At 32.8% G+C, this 13,233-nt stretch overlaps 1 protein-coding gene across 1 annotated transcript; it reads left to right on the top strand.

The window, feature by feature from the left end:
* Positions 1-2,602: 2,602 nt before the first annotated feature.
* On the top strand, positions 2,603-13,160 carry LOC116778064 (1-phosphatidylinositol 4,5-bisphosphate phosphodiesterase gamma-1). Its single transcript, XM_032671923.2, has 12 exons — positions 2,603-3,171; positions 3,358-3,496; positions 3,575-3,737; positions 5,781-5,981; positions 6,057-6,172; positions 6,242-7,172; positions 7,249-7,430; positions 7,560-7,737; positions 8,418-8,483; positions 9,350-9,541; positions 9,686-10,481; positions 10,744-13,160. The coding sequence occupies exons 1-12, from the start codon at positions 2,802-2,804 to the stop codon at positions 10,989-10,991; spliced, it is 3,582 nt and encodes a 1,193-aa protein (XP_032527814.2). The 5' UTR covers positions 2,603-2,801; the 3' UTR covers positions 10,992-13,160.
* Positions 13,161-13,233: the final 73 nt, after the last annotated feature.

Raw genomic sequence — 13,233 nt, 5'->3', positions numbered from 1 at the left:
TATTTTGCGAAGTAATTATGAATATTAATAAGTTTTATACATAAAAATATATTATAATACGTATCCCAATGAGTTTAAATTCATGTTGTATTAGGTATATTTTTTTACAGATGACTTATTTATGTTGTAACTACTAAATTAGATATGTATTTAAGTGTCTTACACTTTTAACATATAAAAAGTGAACGATTGAATGAAGCTATACAGTTTTGCGTACACATGTTGAAAAGTGTAACATTGATGACATTATTCTCGAAACTGATTTAAAAATGGAACACTATTTACAAATCCTACAAATACTGTAGTTAATTGTTTATTTAAACTGCGGAATGACTGGTACTGGATAGGTTATAACATTCTAAATATGTAATTATAAATGAGATGTAAAAAACATGATTAATTTATACACAACGAAAAGCTTTCTAAATCTTTTAATGCAATATCTCATACTTTAGCCCAAACTATATATTTTTTTTGCTAATCATAATTTCACTTCAATGGCTGCACAACTACGAAGACACCAAACTGATATTTTTTATAGAATTCATACTTTAATTTATTCTTTTAATATAATGCTTGTTATTTTTAATAACCTTGCTGGTGTGAAATCTGTAGGAGGGTTTTATTTAAATTTGCTAACCCTATCTTAATAACACTGAAGTAACAGTAATCATGATTGCTTGTTAGTACTTGGTTGTTCATTTTGACGTTACTCGTTCTTAAAAGTAAATATGTAATAAACAAATATTTGATATATGATAATTATACGATTTCAATCGATAGACGATATCATTTCAAGACTTCAACGACAAGTATCGCATATAATTTTATTTTAGAATTACTTAATTTATTTAAAAAAAGTAATTAAATTAACTTCTTTATTACCTTTACTGTGAAAAATCACACGGTTTTGTAGCCATTTTATATTTTGTTCATAGTTGAAGGTCACTTTGGTATTGATTTTTAATTACATCCTCGTTTATCATAGTTTACACCCTTTGTTTACTTTTTTAACGAGCAACAGACCTTAAACATATTATGTACTTTCATAGAGGCTCTTCAATAAACCAGATCAAGATCTATACTACAATAGTATTTTAAAAGTATACTAACTATTTGACCTATGAATATATTTTAAAGTTTATCAATTTATTTATTTGGGTGTTGACCTAATTAGTCTCCGCAACAAAACTAACCAGTGCCGTTTAGAATTTATCATTTCTTTTTTTTATATATAGGTATTTACTAATTCATCTAGCATACCTACGAATGATTTGTATAACGAAACACCCATACACTAAAATATAGATTAAGCAAATTAAATAATTAAAAAGCTTTACAGTTTGTTCGTATTGATCTATGCCAAGTTTGGGTTCACAACACTAAGTTCGACTTAAGTTTGGTTAAACGTAAGAAAACTGCGTGATAAATAAAAATAACTTAGATATTAAAATTACTTATAAGTAAAAGCTGAGCAAGTTTCATCAAAAGAAAATATTGTACTCTTGACATTTTGGATAACTAAAAATCTTCTCTTGTGATAATAACATTGAAAAAAAAAATTCTCTGAAAATTAAAAAGGACACCAAAAACTTTAAAAGTTAATGTTAAACTACATGTTATGGGTAATCAAATTCATTAACCTAGGATTCCCTTCTCCCCCATTTTAATTTATAAGAGAAGAGTAAGAAATGCTAAAAAAAAAACAATGTTATTAGAATGAAAATATTCAAATGATGTAGATGCATTAAAATTTTTAATATTTTTACTTCATCACTTTGTTATTTTTCTTCTTATCTGAAGGTAGATAAATGGTAAGTTTTAATTTTTTCTGTTAGTATATGAATTAGTAGATTTAAACCGATCTACAATTTCTTACTTGGATTTGAAAAATATGTACTTCTAGGAATAATACAAATATGAATAGTGTTCCTACAAAGTATTTAGTAAAATTAAATAATTTAAAAGCTGTGTTATTACTCATTTCTACACGACTATTATTGAATTATTCTAAGCTTCAATTTGCTCATACTAAATTCTTGACGATTTATCGGTTTAATTTATTGTTATAAAATCGATATAATTACTATATCGATGTAAACCAGCCGAGACATTTAAAGATGGTATTGAAAAAATTACGAGTACCTAATTCTGTCTATATTTCCAGTTAACTACATATAATTTTTGAGAATTAAAATTTTCTGAGAAAAACAAAAAAATTAACAAGTTCCCAAATACGTATTTACTTATTTCACGCCAATATCTTAAATTTTACGTATATTTTTAATATTCGTCAATTTCTAAATCCTCAAGTATGTATTATGTGCTTTAATAAATTTTTTTCTTCTTTAATTCTAACATGATATATTTTAAATGACAGTTTAAACATTAGTTATTCATTAAGGATAGTTATTTTGCCAATGTATAAAGGCACCTACCGCAGGAAATACGTAAATCAAAATTATTTAATGAAAAAGAACAAAGTCGTTTCTGAACGAATATTTTATATCGAATATAATATCAAACATCGATTTAAGTTCCGAGATCTTGAGACTAGGGTTAGACAATCAACTATTAAGCGCAGTCTTTGGCTATTGGCTTTGGCATTAAGCAGTGTGCCGCCGTGCGAGTGATACATGTCTTCTTAAGTTTAAATGTCAACCAAACAAATAATAGCTAGAGTAAATGCAAAAAGTAAAAATATTAGAAGTTTAGTTAAAATTTAATTCTGATATTAAATTATTTCCTTTTTATTTATGTAGCCACAAGCATTTTCTTTTTGGTGTCAACAGTAATTTACAATGAGTGCCATGAATTCTGTTTGTTATGCCGGAGGCAGCAGTGACAGACTTATACATGAAGCAGATCAACTAATATCATACATAGAGCGTGGCTCCAGTGTTCTAAAGTTTTTCCCTCGTAAGCGACCAGAAAGACGGACTTTATCAGTCCGCCGGGAAACATATCAAGTGATCTGGTTCAGACATGGAACACCTCAAAGACACGCATTTGAGGGTGCCCTCGACATCAGAGATATCAAAGAAGTTAGGGTCGGAAAATCTTCGAAGGACTTCGATCGGTGGCCAGATGAGACTAAGAGGTTGGAAAGCAGTAAATGTTTCACCATTTATTATGGAACTGAGTTTAAACTGAGATCAGCATCATTTGCAGGTATGTAAACTCATTTATAAGTCATAGCAAATATCCCATAATAGAATTTTGCTCTAAACCTTTTAACATACCTATTTTCAAAGCCCTCCTTTTGTTATGGTTTGTAAATCGGGCTATAAATCATTGCCATGAATTTGGTTCTAAGTGTGTTTGAAAGATATTTATGTTTGTGTTTGACTATTACAGCTCAAACTGATAAAGATTGTGAAGCTTGGAAACAAGGCTTAAAGTTCCTTATTGATGAAGCTGTGAATGCTTCATATCCCTTGCTGATCGAGAGATGGCTGAGACGTGAATTTTATGCAATTGAAAATTCACATGAAAAGTAAGATACAACAATATAAATGTGAATCATTAATGTGAAAATAGTTTTATTTGCTAAAATCATCTTAATACATTGCAGGATAACTCTTAAAGAAGTGAAAGCATTCCTTCCTAAGATCAATTGTAAGATTTCGACAAGCAAGCTGCGAGACATCTTCCAAGAGGTTGATGCTGGAAAGAGGGGTGAAATTGGTTTTGATGACTTCTCTGTGCTTTATCATAAACTAATATATGATGAGAATGTAAGTAATACATACTTAAGATATATAATACTTTAAAAACTGAGATATGCTATGCCCGTATTAATTTTATAGTATATTGCACACAAAATATATCTTCACATTAAGATGTTTTTTTTTTTTTATAACTTGTTATTTATAACATTATTTTAAATTGTTAATTGTGAATTGCAATATTTTTTTTTTAAGGAGAACTTTTAATCTTGGTTTATAATATGAAGTAGGAGGAACAAAAAAAATTTATTTTTATTATTAAAGCTTTGCTAATAGCAATAAGACAATGACTTAGAACATTTAGGAACAATACACAGGTTACTAATACTAAAGCCCTAAAGTTTTAATATCTGCAATCTTTTATTTAATATCTTATTTTAAAATATACGAATAAAGCCTCATTCACTTAAAATACTGATAGAATATATGATTTTAATTTTATAAATACATTTAAATTTGAAGTACATATAATATATGAATTTAAAACAAATTGATGAAAGATATATTTCAACATAGTAGACAGTCCTCTATAGGAAATGGTTGGTGATTGATTGATTGCTATTCATAGGATACATATACACACATAGGTTTGATGTTACTAAGTAATTAGTAAGGCTATGCAGTAATTGAATTATTGTGTGATGTTTAGTATTAATATGATATTTTTAAATTATTTTTGTATTAATGGCTGCTGCAAATGTTATAATGATGTTACGAGATATGTATGGACTACAATCATAATATTGAAAATGGTCAAATTGTCAGCCTGTGTACTTTTTAATAGAAAAAAAAAAATTCAAATGTGTAGAGCAATATATGCATATTACTATAATATTAGGATTTTATGTATAACTGTATAATAAAATTTCCCAAAATGAAATATAAATAAAAAGATAATTTAGTTTTTGCCCTAAAAATTATTAAATAATATATGCATTATATGCATACTGATATAATGAATAATAATTTTGTTTTGGTAATTTATATTTCAATTTTATATATACAGTTAATAGATTAAATTATCATTATGTTATGTATGCAGAAAAAAATATCAGAGATGGGATCGTGCTAATTATAAAACCTAGTCTCAAGATATTTACATACAAAGTCAACAATGTTGTGTGTTTTCTTTACAATACATCATGTACGACATTTCATTTGCTATGCGAACTGATTGTTTAGTTTGACCTGTATATATTTATATCAACCCATAAATTCATATTACTTGTTCAGATATTTTTAATATATTACAAAATAAGCTAATGCGGGATGACACTTCTCGATATTTGTGTTTTACGGTTTAAGGTGAGATATTAGAAGAAAATGGGACAGATTAAATTGCAATTTGTGATCCTGTTGTCAACTGAATATTGCCGTTCGTTGGGGATTACGTAGTTCATGCTAATTCGCTGCATAATATTACTGGAGACGTAACGGACAAAAAATGTTAGCTTCAAATAATTCACTCTAGTATATCAAAGTATAATTAATGCTGATGTTAAGAAATTTTGCTTTTAAAATTTTATGAAATATGGTATACATTAATGTTACATGAAAAAAAAATCTTATTATCGTTTAATATGTAAATGTACCTCAATAAAGATACATCAAAATATATTGAAGAAGTAAAAGTTTTCAATGTATTCTATCTCGTATACATTAATATATAAGTAGATCTCCAGTTTATAGATATATGGAATAATAGAATATTTCCCATAATTCTTCCTAGGCGTCTTATATATTTTGAATTTTAAGCGAGCGCACCGATTTTACAATTTTCTTGGCCGATGTGTAGCCAGCCTATTAAGACTACATCGTAATAACCATCCCATTGTATAGCGATTTCCTTTGTAAAAGTTGCTGATGTAGATGATATGGATTTAAACAAGACCAATGTTAAACATGCACATATTTTGTAATTGTTATAAATAAAACGATTTTACTCATGTTTTTGGATTGAATCTCAACTACCAAAGAATATAATGTAAGATATGAGATTATGGTGAAGAGAAAACTATTGACGGTAATGTGTATAATCTATTTTACTTGCAGAGTGTACACGATCTGTTCGATAAGTATTCACTGTATTGTACTAACGGCACCACGATCACGCTGAGGGACTTCCAGCGTTTCCTCGCCATCGAGCAACACGACCGCCTCGCCGAAGATGAGGCACAGTCATCACAGTTCATCAGGGACTATCTAAAAGACCCCCAGCGCGACATATCCGAACCTTACTTCACGCTCAATGAGGTTATTCATTGTTGCAATAATATCCGTAATATATCGCTGTACAAAGAAATATTATTAACTTAAATTTATTTCCAGTTCATTGAAATGCTCTTTTCCAAACAAAACACTATCTGGGACAGTAAACACTCCAAAGTAACACAAGATATGACAAGACCCTTGTCACATTATTGGATAGCGTCGTCCCACAATACGTAAGTGTTTTAAATATGTTCAATTATTCATGAATTTAATCTTCGGACTCTATATATTGTTGATTTCAGATACTTAACCGGCGATCAGTTTTCAAGTGAATCATCTCTTGAGGCCTACGTGAGGTGTTTGAGAGCGGGTTGCCGGTGCATCGAACTAGACTGCTGGGATGGACCGGAAGGCATGCCTTTTATTTATCACGGCCACACGCTTACTACCAAGATAAAGTTCATGGACGTTCTTCGCACCATCAAAGAGCATGCTTTTGTCGTATCTGATTACCCGCTTATACTGTCCATCGAAGACAATTGTACGCTGCCCCAGCAGAGGCGTATGGCCGCCGCTTTCCAGGAGGTTTTCGGGGACATGCTGGTAATACAACCTCTTGAGAAGAACGAAACCAAATTACCGTCACCGCAAGATTTACTCAAGAAAATTATACTTAAACACAAAAAGCTACCGGAGGGCGCCGAGGAGAATTCATTCGCTGTTCGCCAAGAGGAAGGACGTGATTTAGATCTACGTAACACTATCAAGAACGGTATACTACATCTCGAGGATCCCGTGGACAAGGAGTGGAATCCGCACGCATTCGTGTTGACGGATACCAAACTGTACTATACGGAACACTACAGCACGCCTGGGGAAACGGAAGCCGACAGTGACGGGGAGACTGACGCTGAGAATGGTTCCGTACCTCAAGACGAGCTGCACTTCGCAGAATGTTGGTTCCACGGTCGCCTGGCTGGAAACAGACAGGAGGCGGAAGACCTTCTGCGAGCCCACTCCCATCTTGGAGACGGTACATTCCTGGTACGTGAGAGCGTCACATTTGTCGGCGACTATTGCCTGTCCTTCTGGCGGCAGGATAAAGTTAACCACTGCAGGATAAAGTTGAAACAGGAACGTGGTACCACTAAGTACTACCTGATCGAATCAGTATGCTTCGACAGTCTCTACAGCCTGATAACTCACTACCGTCAGCATCCGTTACGGAGTCAGGTATGTTTTTTCTTTCCAGATTAGTCTTGATGATCTACAATGTTGTATTCAGAATGTATTTTGTTGTTGGAAGCAGGAGTTCTTGATTACTCTGCGGGAACCAGTACCTCAGCCGACGAAGCACGAGGCCCAGGAGTGGTGGCAGGGTCAGTGTTCGCGAGCTCATGCTGAAGAGCTACTCCGCAGGGCTGCCACAGACGGAGCCTTCCTTGTGAGGCACAGCGAAAAGGAGGCTAACTCATATGCCATCAGCTTCAGGTTCCACGATTATTATTAAATATAAAGTCTCTATATCGGCTATTAATAAATTTTTGCTATTTAATGGTGGCAGTAAGAAAATCTTTTTGAATTATCATAACAATAAAATAATCAAGTTTACACACAAAGGACTGGTCGTGAAATAAAGCACTGCAGAATCAGGAAGGAGGGGAGGTTGTTTACCATTGGTACGGTGAAGTTTGAATCGTTAGTTGAACTTGTGAACTACTACGAGAAGAACGCTCTTTACAAGAAGGTTAAGCTGTGGTTCCCTATCAGCGATAAGATTGTGCGCCGCATCGCTAACGTGAGTCAAAAGTCACGGTAAAATTTTTATATTCAACTAAAAGTCTTACATAGTTCGAAATTAATACTTTGAACTTTATTTATAAGAATTTCATTATAATTAGATATTCTTTAAACTCCTAAGCAGTAATGTTTTACCATAAAAAAAATTTTAGTATCACTAGAGATCATTTGTCATTAAGACCTTTATTCTCCAAACTGACAACAAAAATAAATTATAAATAATAGTAAAGTAACGTAAAAGACTTAATCGTATTCCTTGATAAAAAAAAATCCTACGGTTTTAAGAAGTCTACTTGAAACCATTGTTCTAGTTAATAGGTCTTATTACAATACAATTAATGATACGTAACAATCACGAAGATGATCTTTAAATCAATCAATGAATCTTGGTACATTCTATACAGTACGTACATATAAATATATAACAGCTTGATATTCTCGTATGTATATATACGTCTGACAATGCATATATTATATAAACATTACTTTTTTATGTAGTTTTGCTATATATTATATAATATCTGAACCTCAGTTTTATATGGCAATTTCTACTCGTGTACTAAATTTGATCAAAATCAAATATTAACATCCATGTTGTCTTCACATATTAATTTAGAAACAATTTAAAATACTTTTATAAATCATATATATGTATAAAAATATGAAACGATTAAACAGGAGCCCGACGACAGCTCCGTGTACGGAACACCCGGATACATGGACCCAACAACGTTCACCTCAAAGGTACCGTAATATATTATAAGATAATGTAACCGCTTGTTATATGTAGTAACTAAGTTTGGAATCTTTATTATTTTAAAATTATGATTTATCACTCACATGAAAACTAGTGCTATAGTATAGACTATAGGTCATTTCATTCTCAGTAACTTCATTCGGTAGTTGGCGTTTCGTAAACAAGAGCTTAAAAATTATAAAGAAACTAAAAGTTCTTCATATAAGGTGATAACGAAAAATAAATAATAGTGACTTAAAATCTTTTCTTTTTTTATTACATAGTGGAGGCGACAACGGTGAGAGTGTAGTTAAATGCATATATTGTACATATGATAGTGGTGTTTAGAAATGAACGACTTTGAGAATTTACTAATATCTGCCTGGAATAGCTATTTTGAGAACAAAACGGTTATTGCTACAGTCTCTTGCGAATATTATTATCAATAAAAAAAAGAGAAGCTTTCCATTTAATTGCAATTTTTTTTTGTATGGTTTGAATGGAGCAAATGCATTTTTTTTTTCAAATCGGTTGACGGAATCAGGTATGAGTAACAAAAATGTCATGTTCCAATTATTTAAGCATTAGTAAGAATTAAAGTATTAATGAGCTTGTATTACATTTTGCTTATGCTTACCACGATAAATGATAAATAAATTTGGATAGGGCCTCGCTAATTTATATCCCTAGAACATAAAGTAGTTTCGGCTGCCTATGATTGCTTAATCTCGTAACAGTAAACATTTTCAGTGGGTAATTTTGAGTCACTTATATCTTATCAACTGTATGTAAAAATAAAATATGAAAAAGTCACTAATATAATACGAATACAAATGAGAATTACAAGAGAAATAGATAGCGAAGCATGCTACAGATAACAGTGAAAGCGCTGTATGACTACCGAGCGAGACAGGACGACGAGCTGTCATTCTGCAAGCACGCGATCATTAGCAATGTGGACAAACCGGACGATGGCTGGTGGCGTGGAGACTACGGCGGCAAGAAGCACCACTGGTTCCCCGCAAATTACGTACAGGAGTTGGAACTGCCACACGCCCCAGATATTGTAAGACACAAACCATTCACATTCACACAATCATACACTCGCACACATATTAATGCACCTTTATGTTTCATTATGTTTATTTTGCCTTGCACATTTCATATTTTTAAATCGTACAAAGGGCTTTAAATGATCATATCGACACAGGGTCTGGAGAGTGAGAGCGCTGCATTAGGCTCTTTACAAAAGGGCGTCGTAGATGTACTGGGGGCCGTTGTTGAACTGGTAGTAGGCGAAGAAGGCGGGGCTCCGAGGTGGATCGTACGCGTACAAAGTCCTACCACCTGCGTTCCTTTCGATATGGCAGCTCCCACTCGTGAGAACGCTTTAGAATGGCTGTCTGCGATTAAAGAAGCAGCTCAGAGCGCCAGCGCTAGGTCACTAATGCACCGTAAGATGGAGCGAACTTGGCGCATTGCAAAGGAAATATCCGACTTGATAGTGTATTGCCGGTCGGTGACATTCAATCAGGAACGTCTTCGCAATGGCGGCTTCATTTACAGCGAGATGTCCTCCTTCCCCGAGACCAAAGCGGAGCGCCTCATGTGTCAGCAAGAAAACAGCTTCTTCATGAAATACCACGCTGTGCAGCTCAGCCGCATCTACCCGAAAGGTCAGAGGATCGACTCCTCTAACTACAACCCGGTGCCATTCTGGAACGCTGGCTCTCAGCTGGTGGCGTTGAACTATCAGACGCCGGACAAACCGATGCAACTGAACATGGGCAAGTTCAGAGAAAATGGTGGTAGTGGATACGTTCTGAAGCCAAGCTACATGCTGGAAGCCGGGGCGCGCGCTCGGTCGCCCGTTTCCATTCTATTGCGCCTTATTGGCGCGAGACATCTCTGCAAATCTGGTCGTGGCACCGCTAGCCCTTTTGTAGAGGTGGAAATCATCGGCGCTGAACACGATAGCGGCGTTAAGCTTGTCACAAAAACAGTCAGTAAGTAAAAGTTGTTTAAGATATTCTGATATTAAATTTATACGTTGAGAAAATTTATGTCAGCTGAATACAAAAATTGTTACTAATGAAAAAAGGCTTATGAACGGAAAATCTCATTGTTTCTTTGAATAGGAATCGAACATAGTGAATAAAAAATGTAATTCGTCTAAAGATAAAAAAAAATTTGCAATGCTCATTTACTATTGATATTACATTGAGCGTAATTAATATTTATTTATTAAATTCTATGTCATATTATCAGCTGATAACGGCATAAATCCAATCTGGAACGACATCTGCGAATTCGAGGTTTCGAACCCGGAATTGGCTCTCATCCGGTTCTTGGTTCAAGACGAAGATATGTTCGGGGACCCTAACTTCATGGGCCAGGCCACCTACCCCCTGCGCTGCCTTCGCCCCGGATATCGAAGTGTAGCCCTCACCAACGGATACTCTGAAGAACTGGAGCTATCATCGCTCCTGGTTCACTTGTCATACATACATCGCTAAAATATCCCGTAGCTATACAGGCAGCTTTCTTTTAACAATTCCTCAATCCATACACAATCTGTGGACAAGTGTTGTCCTGAGGAATTGGAACTTCACACCAGCATCTACGATCATTACATATGATTGTCACTAGATTACCAATATAGGCAATATATGTGCCAAATTGTATTCTTTGAATCATTCTTCAGCGCTTCTGAATTTTTAGCATTTTATTGTATTTAATAATTAACTATTAAGATAAATAATTAATTTTTCGTGAATCTAATGAGCTTGCAATAATGGAATTTTAAAGACTGTTCTACCTCCTGTATGAGACTATACAGAAGCTTTACTGTTGACTTTTTTTTTATATTTTTAACTTGACTGACATTTTCAACGTGCTGTTTTTTAAATCATGGTATCGAAACGACATTTTGCGTTCGCTATTTATATTTTTTGTGTACATTTATTATACATACAATTGTAACACTGAGTACAACTGCTTTACAAATATTTTTGTTCAGCGAGCTATTTGACTTCGCAGCTTCGTGAGCGCGCACAAAATATTAAATATTTAACAGAATAGATACTGTAGGTTAATTTAAAATATACATCCGTTATTTGAGGTAACGTTACATCTTCCATTTGCCTCAAACGCTGCAATTTATTAAAACTTTTTAATTTAATTTTTTTTCAATTGTTCGGGGACTCTGTAATGTAATGTCTAGATGTCATTTCTTTTCTTGCTTCTACACAACAATATATAGGTTATAAGATTGAATAAGGATTTAACTACGACGTATAATAAATATTTGAACGATTTCGTTTAATTTTTGAATTAACTAATACATTGAACTGAATGAAAAATGATCACATTTAGGAAATAAATATTGACAAATATGAATTTAATATAGATTCAAAATAATAATATTTTATATAGGAACTGTTGTACTTCTTATAGAAATCTTTTCTATAATAAAAAAAAAATATGTCTTAAGGAAACTAGGTTGATGTCATTTGCACGTTCGTAATGTTACACAAATAAAAATTATGAACATACTGTATTAGGTATATGTAGTTGTTTTAAATATATCCGATTCTATTAGAGTTTTAGAAGAGTATTTTTAAAATTTAAGTGGAGCTTGGCTCGTTTAGTATTAATGGTGTTGTAGCCTTTGTAATTTAGCAATGCAATATAAGTGGCAGGTGGTGGTCTGTTAAACGATTCTACTAATAAGATGTAATGTTAACGAGAGACTTAGTTCCGACAGTTTGTTCTCAAATGAAGTTAATAAACTTTAACACTTACAGTTTTCACGTTATGTATACGTAATATCGTTGACTCAACATGGAATACTTACAGTAAATTCCACTACACCTACATCAGTTCGCGCCTACTTCTATTATCTATACGTTATAAAACCTGTCCATCTCTATGTAAACTTGTACTAGAGTAGCCATATTTTTACTTAAATTTTTGCAATTCCATACTGGTTTTTCAAATTAAATATAACATGAATGTGACGTATGAATTTATGTATCGAATAGCGAATAATATTCTCCGCAGGTTTATTCTAGTCACAGTTAATAATAATATGCTTATTACAAGTTTGAATCGCCACAATACAAACTTAGCGTTTGACGTTTATCAATCAATAATCCAAATTAATACATTAAAGTGATTTAATGTGACGACGCAAACTTGGGCTGGGCATATAAATCCTTAATAGTCTGAACTTTAATACGCACACGTGGTATGTGGATTACTTAGAAACATAAGATAAATAAACGATTTTATATAATTAATGTATGATATATAATATACCCAGCAATGGTTGTGACGGTGCTGACTTGTCGATTGTAGCCAGGACTAATGTTAAAATGTCCATGAATTTTGTCCTAAAGAAAATTGTGTAGCTATTTGTGACATCTGTTTATGAATTTTTCGCTTCCAATAGTTTCAACCTCTATATACAGACTCTTTGCTGAATATATTAATTGATGTTTTTAAAAAGATCTTGATGTATATCTCATAGTAAGTAAGTTTTTTTTTTTTTTTTTACTATATATGACAATTTATTCTAAAGTTATACTTCTACATGTTATACTTGCATTTATAATAGTGTTTTATAATAAATTACTGATATTATACTTACTATCATTTTAATAATAAATACAATTTTAATGTGACTGTTGTTTTATTTAATATTAAAGTTAATCATGCAATCTAAGTTAGCTTATAGGTGCACATACCAACAGTATA

The sequence above is a fragment of the Danaus plexippus genome, chromosome Z, assembly GCF_018135715.1.
Source record: "Danaus plexippus chromosome Z, MEX_DaPlex, whole genome shotgun sequence".
NCBI classification, from domain to species: Eukaryota; Metazoa; Arthropoda; class Insecta; order Lepidoptera; family Nymphalidae; genus Danaus; species Danaus plexippus.
The sequence above is the reverse complement of the archived record's forward strand: the minus strand, read 5'-3'. Positions and strand labels throughout refer to the sequence as shown.